Source organism: Bubalus bubalis, chromosome 16, assembly GCF_019923935.1.
Source record: "Bubalus bubalis isolate 160015118507 breed Murrah chromosome 16, NDDB_SH_1, whole genome shotgun sequence".
In the NCBI taxonomy this organism is placed as follows: Eukaryota; Metazoa; Chordata; class Mammalia; order Artiodactyla; family Bovidae; genus Bubalus; species Bubalus bubalis.
In genome coordinates, this window is record NC_059172.1 from 5,052,814 (window position 1) to 5,066,397 (window position 13,584).

General features: G+C 38.4%; 1 protein-coding gene and 1 pseudogene across 1 annotated transcript; both read right to left on the reverse strand.

The window, feature by feature from the left end:
- Positions 1-6,910: 6,910 nt before the first annotated feature.
- On the reverse strand, positions 6,911-9,769 carry LOC112579609 (annotated as a pseudogene).
- Positions 9,770-12,376: 2,607 nt separating this feature from the next.
- Positions 12,377-13,312, reverse strand: LOC112579413 (olfactory receptor 5I1-like). Its single transcript, XM_025265855.3, has one exon. It carries the CDS (start codon positions 13,310-13,312, stop codon positions 12,377-12,379), a length of 936 nt encoding a protein of 311 aa, XP_025121640.3.
- Between the last annotated feature and the right edge of the window lie 272 nt (positions 13,313-13,584).

The window sequence follows — 13,584 nt, forward strand, 5'->3', positions numbered from 1 at the left end:
TTCTTTTCCTTTGTTTGTTTTTCTACTTTTATTTTCTACAAATCAGTGAAATCATTTAGCTTAAATCCATATAATTATTTCATATTTAATTTTGGAAATGAGATTCTTAATGGCAACTTTTGACACCTTTTTATATGTCATTTTTTTTCTCCATTCTAAGGATCTCAACACTGAAATACCAATTGTACTCCTGTGGAGCTATTGGTGAGGCAAAGTTCAAACCAAAACTAATTGCTAATGTTTTCTCAGTAAAATCAAGAAATTGATGCATTTATTTTTCAGAAGAATTTTACTATCATTCCATTTCTCTGTTTCACATATGGTGTATGTAGAATTGTTCTTGGTCACCTAATTATGGTTGTTAGTTGCTCAGTTGTGTCCGACTCTTTGCTACCCTGTGGACTCTATTTGCCAAGCTCATCTGTCCATGGGATTCTCCAGGCAAGAATATTTTAGTGGGTGGCCATTCCCTTCTCCAGGGGATCTTCCTGATTCAGGGATCAAACCTGGGTCTCCTGTATTGCAGGAAAATTCTTTACTGTCTGGGCCACCAAGGAAGCTCTAATTATACTCTAATCCAAATTAATTTTCCCTCAGGAATCCCTGTCTTCTGGGGTGCAACTATTTGTTGCAACAACTATTTTGTTCAGCCAGAACCCAGCTTTAGCTTTTTAACAGGGCTGTTCCTCAAACACATGTAGATTAACATCCTTTCAGTATTCCCCAACCTAACAATTTAACTGAGTGTGGGTAACAACATTGTTATTACAAGCTGGGTAACCTAGTAGGGGGGAAAAGTCTTCCAAGGCATTTGTGTTTCATTAAAAATTAAGATCCTAAATAACTCTGAAACATCTCTTAAAGAGAAAGTATATTCCTTAGATATAAGCAAGTGAAAGAAAGGATCTGTATTTAGAGTTTTCCTGGTGCTTTGCAGACACTAAAGCAATTTTAGTCAGACACATACTACCCAGATGATCTTCTTCAAAATACAGCTGTCTGTTCTTCAAACCTATTATGACAGGGAGTTCATTGCATGGTATGGTACTGAAGTATTTTATAGCTCCCAGGTGCTGTAAAAGTGAGGGGAGAGCCAGTGGGTGAAAAAATACAGTGTTGTTTTACAAGCAAGGCAGCACTTTTAGTAACATAAAGATTAATAATGTACTGAGATACTCTAGAAAGTATGCACTATATCCATTACATAAACATAAACATTTTACAAGAAACTTTTAGAATTAAAAATAAAAATTAATAGTTTCCTACAATCTCATAGTGAAGCTACTGTGTTTATGGAATGCCATTTTAGATTATAATATACACAGAGAAAAATTTCATCTAAATCAGTACTATTTTTGTAATTCCATTTAATGGGCTTAAATTCCCTTCTTTTTATATCATTCCCACTAGATCCAATAAAATGAGCTGATATTTGCAATGCAGTCTTTAGTTGCTGAAATAAATACATATCATAAGCATGAAAGATGATTAATTAATGTGTTCATTAATGCTTAATGAATGGCAATCCATCGATTCCCTATTTTGCTTGACTTTAATATATTCCAGTCAATGTTTTATGCCATGTTTCTCCCCATAAGCAACAATTCAAAAGACATTTGGTTGAACTGATAAAATATACAAGTAGAAAATTTCAACCTTTTTATATTGTATAATTATTGTAAGGTGTTTCCACCTTGAGAACTCTTTTAAACATGCTATCAGTTCAGTTCAGTTCAGTTGCTCAGTCGTGTCTGACTCTTTGCGACCCCATGAATTGCAGCACGCCAGGCCTCCCTGTTCATCACCAACTTCCAGAGTTCACTCAGACTCACGTCCATCGAGTCAGTGATGCCATCCAGCCATCTCATCCTCTGTCATCCCTTTCTCCTCCTGCTCCCAATCCCTCCCAGCATCAGAGTCTTTTCCACTGAGTCAACTTTTCACATGAGGTGGCCAAAGTACTGGAGTTTCAGTTTTAGCATCATTCCTTCCAAAGAAATCCCAGGGCTGATCTCTTTCAGAGTGGGCTGGTTGGATCTCCTTGCAGTCCAAGGGACTCTCAAGAGTCTTCTCCAACACCACACTTCAAAAGCATAAATTCTTCAGTGCTCAGCTTTCTTCACAGTCCAAGTCTCACATCCATACATGACCACAGGAAAAACCATAGCCTTGACTAGATGGACCTTTGTTGGCAAAGTAATGTCTCTGCTTTTGAATATGCTATCTAGGTTGGTCATAACTTTTCTTCCAAGGAGTAAGCATCTTTTAATTTCATGGCTGCAGTCACCATCTGCAGTGATTTTGGAGCCCCCAAAAATAAAGTCTGACACTATGTTTCACAAATACCACTCCGAATAACAAAGGAATTTTGTAGGCATTGTATTTCCATTCTGAAATATTTTCACACAAGGGCATTTTACAATGACATCTAGAAAATTTAAGACTATCAGAGGTCTTTTAACCTTACACTTTTAATGGATAAATAAGAGTGTTCTTCAATACTTGATGGTATTTCAAATATATGTTTTTATCTTCACTTTCTGTGCTTTGGCCTTCAGTAAACCAGATTCAAGGTATACGAAGCATCAAATACCAAGAATTTATAATTTATTACATCTAGTGCAATTAATAAATATGTATGTCTTTATAAAAGTCTGTTAACTTTTTGTCCACAACTCTTTCTACACCTTCCCCAAACTGTTGTTATATGCATACAATAGGTATACTACATTGTGATATATAGGGCTTCCCTGGGGGCTCAGCTGGTAAAGAATCCACCTGCATATTGTGATAAATAAATAAATAAATATATATATATATATATATATATATATATATATATATTTAAGGCACTTAGCAAACTCTCAGTTAATTTTGTGTTTCTGAGATATAAGTAATAGCCAAAAAAGTTTGTCTAGTATTTTTTATTTATTATTATTATTTTTTACTTTACAATATTGTATTGTTTTTGCCTATATTTGCTTATTTTATGCTTCAGGCAACTGTCAGTGCTTTGGTTAACAAGGATGGAATGCTTTGTTCTTTACCAAAGAATGAGCACAAACAGTGTGGTATAAAAAAATGCTTTAGGTAAGTGGGTGTTTGTGAACTACAAAGAGACAAAAAAAGGAGCACTTAGGGCTGAGAATGAGAGAGAAGGAAGGAAAATCTTCTTGGAAGAAGTGTAGAAGAATTGATAGTTGATCATGAAAACACGACATTATATTTTAACAAATCTCTTTCTATATTTTCCATAGTGCTTTATAATCTAATCTTTAGACTTCTTTCCTTCTCATTTTTTAATATAGCTACTTCAAATGTAATTGATATATATAGTTATATATATATATAGTTATAAGGTATACAAAATGATGAAGTGATATATGTATACTTTGCGAAATGATTATCACAGTAAGGTTAATTAATATATGCATAATCTCACATAGTTACCATTTTGAGTGTGTGTATGATGAGGACAGTTGAAATCTACTCTTTTAGCAAATTTCAAGTTTATAATACAGTATTTTTAACTGGAGTCATCATGTAGATTAAATCCCCTAAACTTGTTCAATAAATAATACAAAATTTTTGCACTTTGACCAACATCATCCTTTCTCCTGTCTTTCAGCCCCTAGCAACAACCAATCTACTCTCTACTTCTATGAAATTTATTTACTTACTTAGGCTGCACTACAAGGCTTGCCAGGATCTTAGTTCCCTGACCAGGAGTCAAACCCAGGCCTGGTCATTGAAAGCACCAAGTCCTGTTCACTGGACTTCCAGGGAATTCCTGACATTTACCTTTTAGATTCTATGCATATGTGAGATCATGCAGCACTTATCTTCCTCTGTATGGATTGTTTTACTTAGTATGTTACTTCACGGTTCTTCCATGTTCTAGCACATATGACTTCTTCTAACAAACATGGTCTTGTATATTTCACAACCTGAATAACTGTCAGATCCTCTATCTACTATCCTTTCATCTCTCAAATTGAGTCTTATTTAGATTTCACTGAATATCTCTATTCAAAGATTATTTTATTTTGGACTAGATTTAGATATTTTTGCTTTGAAATTATACCCTGTATGTATATTTTCATGATGAATTTGAGGTTATAATGAGTTCAGATCAGATCAGATCAGATCAGTCGCTAAGTCATGTCTGACTCTTTGTGACCCCATGAAACACAGCACGCCACGCCTCCCTGTCCATCACCAATTCCTGGAGTTCACTGAGACTCATGTCCATCGAGTCAGTGATGCCATCCAGCCATCTCATCCTCTGTTGTTCCCTTCTCCTCTTGCCCCCAATCCCTCCCAGCATCAGAGTCTTTTCCAATAAGTCAACTCTTCACATGAGGTGGCCAAAGTACTGGAGTTTCAGCTTTAGCATCATTCCTTCCAAAGAAATCCCAGCTGATCTCCCTCAGAATGAACTGGTTGGATCTTCTTGCAGTCCAAGGGACTCTCAAGAGTCTTCTCCAAAACCACAGTTCAAAAGCATCAATTCTTCGGCCCTCAGCCTTCTTCACAGTCCGACTCTCACATCCATACATGACCACAGGAAAAACCATAGCCTTGACTAGAGGAACCTTTTTGGCAAAGTAATGTCTCTGCTTCTCAATATGCTATCCAGGTTGGTCATAACTTTCCTTCCAAGGAGTAAGTGTCTTTTAATTTCATGGCTGCAGTCACCATCTGCAGTGATTTTGGAGTCCAAAAAAATAAAGTCTGACACTGTTTCCACTCTTTCCCCATCTATTTCCCATGAAGTGATGGGACCAGATGCTATGATCTTCGTTTTCTGAATGCTGAGCTTTAAGCCAACTTTTTCACTCTCCACTTTCACTTTCATCAAGAGGCTTTTGAGTTCCTCTTCACTTTCTGCCATAAGGGTGGTGTCATCTGCATATCTGAGGTTCTTGATATTTCTCCTGGCAATCTTGATTCCAGCTTGTGTTTCTTCCAGTCCAGTGTTTCTCATGATGTACTCTGCATATAAGTTAAATAAACAGCATGACAATATACAGCCTTGACAAACTCCTTCTCCTATTTGGAACCAGTCTGTTGTTCCATGTCCAGTTCCAACTGTTGCTTCCTGACCTGCATACAAATTTCTCAAGAGGCAGATCAGGTGGTCTGATATTCCAATCTCTTTCAGAATTTTCATTTTCCAAATTTTCTGGCATATTGAGTGCAGCACTTTCATAGCATCATCTTTCAGGATTTGGAATAGCTCAACTGGAATTCCATCACCTCCACTAGCTTTGTTCGTAGTGATGCTTTCTAAGGCCTACTTGACTTCACATTCCAGGATATCTGGCTCTAGGTCAGTGATCACACCATTGTGATTATCTGGGTTGTGAAGATCTTTTTGTACAGTTCTTCTGTGTATTTTTGCCACCTCTTCTTAATATCTTCTGCTTCTGTTAGGTTCATACCATTTCTGTCCTTCATCGAGCCCATCTTTGCATGAAATGTTCCTTTGGTATCTCTGATTTTCTTGAAGAGATCCCTATTCTTTCCCATTCTGTGGTTTTCCACTATTTCTTTGCATTGATCACTGAAGAAGGCTTTCTTATCTCTTCTTGCTATTCTTTGGAACTCTGCATTCAGATGTTTATATCTTTCCTTTTCTCCTTTGCTTTTCACTTCTCTTCTTTTCACAGCTATTTATAAGGCCTCCCCAGACAGCCATTTTGCTTTTTTGCATTTCTTGTCCATGGGGATGGTCTTGATCCCTGTCTCCTGTACAATGTCATGAACCTCATTCCATAGTTCATCAGGCACTCTATCTATCAGATCGAGGCCCTTAAATCTACTTCTCACTTCCACTGTATAATCATAAGGGATTTGATTTAGGTCATACCTGAATGGTCTAGTGGTTTTCCCTACTTTCTTCAATTTAAGTCTGAATTTGGCAATAAGGAGCTCATGGTCTGAGCCACAGTCAGCTCCTGGTCTTGTTTTTGCTGACTGTATAGAGCTTCTCCATCTTTGGCTGCAAAGAATATAATCAATCTGATTTTGGTGTTGACCATCTGGTGATGTCCACATATAAAGTCTTCTCTTGTGTTGTTGGAAGAGGGTGTTTGTTATGACCAGTGCATTTTTTTGGCAAAAGTCTATTAGTCTTTGCCCTGCTTCATGATTTACTTGACCATTTAGTTAATTTGTTATTTGTTTTAGCTTATATTTAGTATTATTTAAACTGCAAGATCGGAGAAGGCAATGGCAACCCACTCCAGTACTCTTGCCTGGAAAATCCCATGGACAAAGGAGCCTGGTGGGCTGCAGTTCATGGGGTCGCTACCAGTTGGGCACGACTGAGCGACTTCACTTTCACTTTTCACTTTCCTGCATTGGGGAAGGAAATGGCAACCCACTCCAGTGTTCTTGCCTGGAGAATCCCAGAGATGGGGATCCTGGTAGGCTGCAGTCCATGGGGTCTCACAGAGTAGGACACGACTGAAGTGACTTAGCAGCAGCAGCAGCAAAATGCAAGATGCGCTACAATAAACCAATTCAATATTGTAAAGTACTTAGCCTCCAATTATAATAAATAAATTTATATTAAAAAAAAGAATCTACATGCTCAAAGATCACTGAATAAATGCACAATAAGTCTCAGAATAATTGAAACAATATTTGAATAAAAACTAAACAAAAATTAGCATAATGGAAATGTCAGAAATGTTTTCATTTAAACTAAATGCCATGTACAAATTCTAGAAAGATAATTAGGCATCACATGTGAGAGGAACAGTAATAGATTTAAGATTGAGATTTAGTGTAATACTACTTTAAGAAAGTGAAAAATTATGTTTGTCATGTATTCTACCATATAATTTTAATAAATCATCTGTCACTATAGGCATGTTTATTCACATATGCCTAACATAAATATTTAAAGCCATTTATTTTTCAATTTTTCTGGGGCCACTTTCACAGCCTTGTTTTGTAGACTGTAAATCAGAGGGTTTAACAAGGGAATCACAAGGGTGTAAAACAGCAAGTTCATTTTGTCTGGATCTAGAGAGTAGGAAGGAATGATGCTAAAGCTGAAATTCCAGTACTTTGGCCACCTCATGCGAAGAGTTGATTCATTGGAAAAGACTCTGATGCTGGGAGGGATTGGGGGCAAGAGGAGAAGGGGACGACAGAGGATGAGATGGCTGGATGGCATCACTGACTCGATGGACGTGAGTCTCAGTGAACTCCGGGAGTTGGTGATGGACAGGGAGGCCTGGCGTGCTACGATTCATGGGGTTGCAAAGAGTCAGACACGACTGAGCGACTGATCTGATCTGAGAGAGTAGGAAGAACTTGGTCGGAAATTCATGAAGAGCAGAGTTCCCTGGAAAATTGCCACAGCAGTTAGGTGGGAGGTGCAGGTAGAGAAAATTTGAATCTCCCGTCAGTGAAGTGGATCTTCAAGACTGATAAGATAATATAACAATAAGAGACAAGGACTCCTGAAATGGTACTCAGTTCAATGAAGCCAAAAATCATGAATATCACTAACTCATTGACCTGTGTGTCTGAGCAAGATATCAACAGGAGAGGAGGAACATCACAAAAAAGTGGTTAATCTCATTTGACTCACAGAAGCATAAGCAGAATGCTAATGTCGTGTGTATCAGAGCATCTGCCATCCCCACCAGGTAAACCCCAGCCACGCGCAGGGAGCACACCCTGCTGGACATGCTGACTGCATAGAGCAAGGGGCTGCTGAAGGCCTTGTACCAGTCATAGGCCATCACTGCCAGCAGGAGACACTCAGAATCAGCAAAGATACAGAAGGCCAAGAATTGCAGAGCGCAGCCACAGAAGGGGATTAATTTGTTCTTGGCAAATAGGTCCAAGAGCATCTTGGGGTCAACTGCAGTGGAATAGCAGAGGACACAGAAGGAGAGGTGACCGAGGAAAAAGTACACGGGTGTGTTCAGCTGGGGATCCATCTTAATCAGGAATATCATCCCAAGATTTGCCAACTGGCCAGTGAGATAAACAATTAGAACCATGGTAAATATGGTCACTTTGTCCTCAGTGTTATCAGTAATTCCCAGGAAAATGAATTCAGTCATAGAGGAGCAATTCCCTTCATCTATTCTTCTTTTTTCTAGTCTAAACTTTTAGAAAATGATCAGGAAAATGACATATGGATGTGTAACACTTCTGCACATCTGCAGTATATCATAAAACAGAACACATTTCTATACACAATTGTCTTCATATTCAGAAAATTATCCATTCATGCACCCACTCTTTAAAGAGGCACAGCTATTATTATTCAATAACAACAAATACCTGGGATAAGAAGTTGAGAAACTGAACCAAATCTCAATGTCCTGTTTGAGGCATATTACTTTCTACAAGCTTGTCTCTGAGCCTTCCTTTCTTTACTTCAAAGAATGCATTTGATAAATTTACCTGTCTTTTCCTCTTCAAAATAATGGGGGTGAGACTCTAATGTTAGAGATACCAGGCTGTAAGAGTCAGGATTAAGCATTTTCTATGAATATTCATGTGGATACAAAACAAGATAACAGTTTTAATATTTCTCAAAACCATCAATGTTTTAAGAGTGTCTGTATCAGTTCCAGAAATAATGAGCACATCATGGATTGATCAAAATAAAATAACTATGTTTCTGGTTTTGGTTTATGTTATGTTCAGTATTTGGTGAGACATTAGCGAAAGTGAAGTCACTCAGTCGTGTTCGACTCTTAGCGACCCCATGGACTACAGCCCACCAGGCCCTCTGTCCATGGGATTTTCCAGGCAAGAGTACTGGAGTGGGGTGCCATTGCCTTCTCCGTTAACAGCGGCTAGGCATATTATATTTACTTGGAGCTGGTATACTTGGTGACAGCCTTAGTGCCCTCGGACATGGTGTGCTTGGCCAGCTCCCAAGGTAGCAGCAAGCTCATGGTGGTCTGGATCTCCCTGGATGTGATAGTCGAGTGCTTGTTGTAATGTGCCAGGCATGATGCCTCGCCAGCGATGCACTCAAAAATGTTGTTGACGAAGGATTTCATGATTCCCATGGCCTTGGACGAGATACCAGTGTCCAGATGGACTTGCTTCAGCACCTTGTACACGTACACGGAGTAGCTCTCCTTGCGGCTGCACTTGCGCTTCTTGCCGTCCTTCTTCTGGGCATTAGTCACAGCTTTTTTAGAGCCTTTTTAGGGGCAGGAGCAGACTTAGCCGGTTCAGGCATGTCTATAATGACAACACCCAACAACACAAACATTAAGCAAGTATTAATGAGCAGTTCTCTAGATGTGTATTTTTGTTTTGTCATAATATTAATTACCTATTTGTGGGAATTGTCTGGTGCCAAAGAAATAATCTCTTTGCTCATTGAAGGAAACATTTCTACAACCTTATGTAACACATATATTTTTATCTCTTGAGCTACCCTGTAGCTCAGCTGGTAAAGAATAAACCTGCAATACAGGAGACCCCAGTTCAATTCCTGTGCCAGGAAGATTCCCTGGAGAATGGGTAGGCTACCCACTCCAAGATTCTTGTGCTTCCCTGGTGGCTCAGATGGTAAAGAATCTGCCTGCAATGTGGGAGACCTGGGTTTGATCCCTGGGTTGGGAATAAGCTCTTGGAGAAGGAAATAGCTACCCACTCCAGTATTCTAGCCTGGAGAATTCCATGGACTGTATAGTTCATGGGGTCACAAAGAGTCAGACATGACTGAGTGACTTTCACTTTCAATTGTTTCTGAAATACATAGACTCATCTCCATTGTGTTTGCATGCATTTATATGTGTGTCACATGTTTGCATGTGTGTGTGTCTTGGATAATATGTGAAAATTGGAATGTGAGTGATGTGTATATTTTTTAGACCTAAAGAATATGACATATTGTTCACATGAAGTTCAATTTTTCACAGATTGTTATTTGTAAGATGGAACCTCAACTACTTCTGAAATAAAGCAACAAGAACCTTCAAACTAATGTTTATACTTGGTTGTTGTTGTTGTTTAGTCACTAAGTCATGTTTGGGACTTTAGCAACCCCCTGGACTGTAGACCACCAGGCTCCTCTGTCCATGGGATGCTGTATGGTTCAATATCATCTGACCATGGTCAACATGAAGAGTAACAGAATACAGCCCAGTTATTTAACCTGTGCCATTTTGAGATAGTGTTTATATAGCAAACAAAAGCTGAAGCAGTATGAATAGAATATAAGCAGGGGGGGAATATTTTGTTGATTATTAATTATTCCTGTTACATAATTTTATGAAGTGATGTGTACATGTTTTGTATTATTATCTAATGCTATGCATTATTATGTAATATAGATGTTAGATTTATAGATGAAGTGAAGAAAATATTTGCAAAACATTTTTGCAACAAAGAATTTGTAGCTAGAGTATACAAAAATGTTTATAAATAATAAAAACACAACCCAATTTAAAATAGGGACATGATTTGAACAGATACCTCACCAATAGATATATAAATGACAATTAAATAATGATATAATAAATAATGATGATGAAAATAATAATAAACATCAAAAACATAAGTTATAGAAATATATTTTGCAATTATATGTGTCCTTTTATGTCCAGGCTTCAAGTGAATGTTCTCTGTGGTGCTTCCCAATGTCACGTCAGTTGACCGGCTATTGAAGACACAGGTTATACATTCAGTAGCTCATTGTGTTTCTGAGATATCAGAGAAGGATGTTCCATATTTTCAGTAATACTTACACACATAAACATAAAAGATATGGAGGAAAACAAATACTTGGCTTGTAATTAACCTTTAGTGTGCAAGATGCCACTTAGAAAAAGTTTTCAAATTAATTTGAATTAGATTGGGTAGAGAAGGTTCTTGACTTGTTATTGGACAACACTTGAGAAAAGGTATTTGATTTTGTATTATTGCTTTCCTAGCATCCCTGCCTCACACCATCTTGTTGCACTATATGTATTTTAATTGATTAAAGAAATATGTGTATTTAAGATCTATCAAGTGGTTAAAATGATTCAAGCATGATTCTCAGCATTTAGTCCAACATGCAACAGTCACTGATGTAGGTACTATACTCTCCTCATTTTACAGGTCAGACAATTGAGACAGAAATATTAAGTAACTTGATCAAAGTGCAATTAACTAGTTGGGTACAAGAGCTAGCACAGAAACCAAAGGAATCTGGCTTCCTCCCTAATCCAGTAATTTCATAAATGAAATCTTAATGAGATATTCTACACATGAAAACAAACACAGACACAATGTCTGAGGTTCTTTCTATATCTTTTAAGACAACCTAATACAATCTGTTCTAGAATTAACTCCCAGCTCCTTATGGTTGGGAGTGACAGACTTTATTTTCTTGAGCTCCAAAATCACTGCAGATGGTGACTGCAGCCATGAAATTAAAAGACGCTTGCTCCTTGGAAGAAAAGGTATGACAAACATAGCATATTAAAAAGCAGAGACATTACTTTGTCAACAAAGGTCTGTCTAGTCAAAGCTGTGGTTTTTCCAGCAGTCATGTGTGGATGTGAGAGTTGGACTATAAAGAAAGCTGAGTGCCAAAGAATTGATGCTTGAACTGTCGTGTTGGAGAAGACTCTTGAGAGTCCTTTGGCCTGCAAGAATATCAAACCAGTCAATAAAAAAGGAATATTCATTGGAAGGACTGATGCTGAAGCTGAAGCTCCAATACTTTGGTCACCTGACATGGAGAACTGACTCATTGGAAAAGACCCTGCAGCTGGGAAAGATTGAAGGCGAGAGGAGAAGGAGATGACAGAGGATGACATGGTTGGATGGCATCACCAACTTGATGCACATGAGTTTGAAGAAGCTCCGGAAGTGGTGATGGACAGGGAAGCCTGGCGTGCTGCAGTCCATGGGGTTGCAAAGAGTCAGACATGACTGAGTGACTGAACTGAACTGAATAGTTGGAAAACTATTCAACTATTACATTGCAGCAATTTTGAAACTTTTAAATGTTTCCTTTATCTTGGGGCTATGAAATGTGTTTGGCTCTTTGAAAACAAGTGTTTGATAAAATGTTTGTGTGAGAAATTGTGTATATGCTGGCAAGGTTGTTGCAGGCTCTTAGCTACAGTTTGTCCCAGGCATTGAAAGGGTAAAGAACCTGCTTGTCAATGCAGGATAAGCAAGAGATACAGGTTCCATCCCTGCATGGGAAAGATTCCCCGGAGGAGGAAATGACAACCCACTCCAGTATTCTTGTCGGGATAATTCCAAGGACAAAAGAGCCTGGCGGGCTATAGTCCATGGGGTCACAAAGAGCTGGACACGACTGAGCATACATCCAAATAGAGTTTGTAATCAGGGATTTAGATGAAGCCTGGAGCCTTATATCTCAGGAGGAATTTATCTTTGGTTCTAAGACTTTTTTAGCAGCGTCTTTTACATCTTTGTTTCTCAAACTATAAATCAAGGGATTCAGCACTGGAATGATGGTGGTGTAGAACACTGAGATGATTTTATCAGTGTTGGGAGAATACAGGTAGCTGGGTCGTGAGTAAATGAAGAGCAGAGTTCCCTGGTAGATGGCCATGGATGTCAGGTGAGAAGCACAGGTAGAGAAGGTCTTCTTCCTCCTGCTGGAAGAACGGATCTTTAAGACTGAGAGGAGAATGTAAAAGTAGGAGATGATGATGACAATGAAGCAGATAATTTCCACTGAGCTGCCGTATGTGGAGAGAAGCCACTCATTAAGTGATGTGTCTGTGCACGATAACTTAAGCAAGGGAGGGAGGTCACAGAAAAAATGATTAATGACATTTTTATCACAGTATTTCAGAATAAATGCAAAGGATGTGTGCACCGGGGAACTCATATTGCCTCCAAAGTATGACAAGACGATCAACCATATGCAGATGCCCCGAGACATCACAGCCGTGTACAGTAAAGGGTTACAGATGGCGACATAGCGGTCATACGCCATGGCAGCCAAGATAAAGGATTCGGTATCTGCAAAAGTACAGAAGAAATAGAACTGCAGGGCACAGCTGTGATAGGAAATGGACTTGTTCTGAGAGAGGAAGTTGGCAAGCATTTTGGGAATGATGACTGAAGAATAGCAAAAGTCTACAAAGGATAGGTTACTAAGGAAAAAGTACATGGGGGTTTGAAGGTGCAGATCAACCCTGATTAACATCATCAACCCGATGTTCCCCATTAAAATCATAGAGTACAAAGTCAGAAACAGGAAAAACAGGACAATCTGCAGTTCAGGGCAAGTTGGAAATGCTAACCAAGTCACCAAGGTATAGTTTCCATCTAAAAAGTCCATATTCTGTGTTGTTTTCTTCTTACGAGAATTCTAACATCCTAAGATCCTATGTTGATGGAAAGAGAAAAAAAAATAGATATAATTATAAGGTTATTTTATTGTTTCAACAAACAAGCAATCAAGTCAAGAGTCCCAGACCAAATCTCCTTCCAAATATAAATTCTGAGAAGCATGTTTCAGAATTTAGTAGCTTTATATCATGGTTGATAGTTTTATTTGTTTGATTAATAGCTAGTTCTTCCACTGGACAGACATGTGCAGAAAAATCTCAT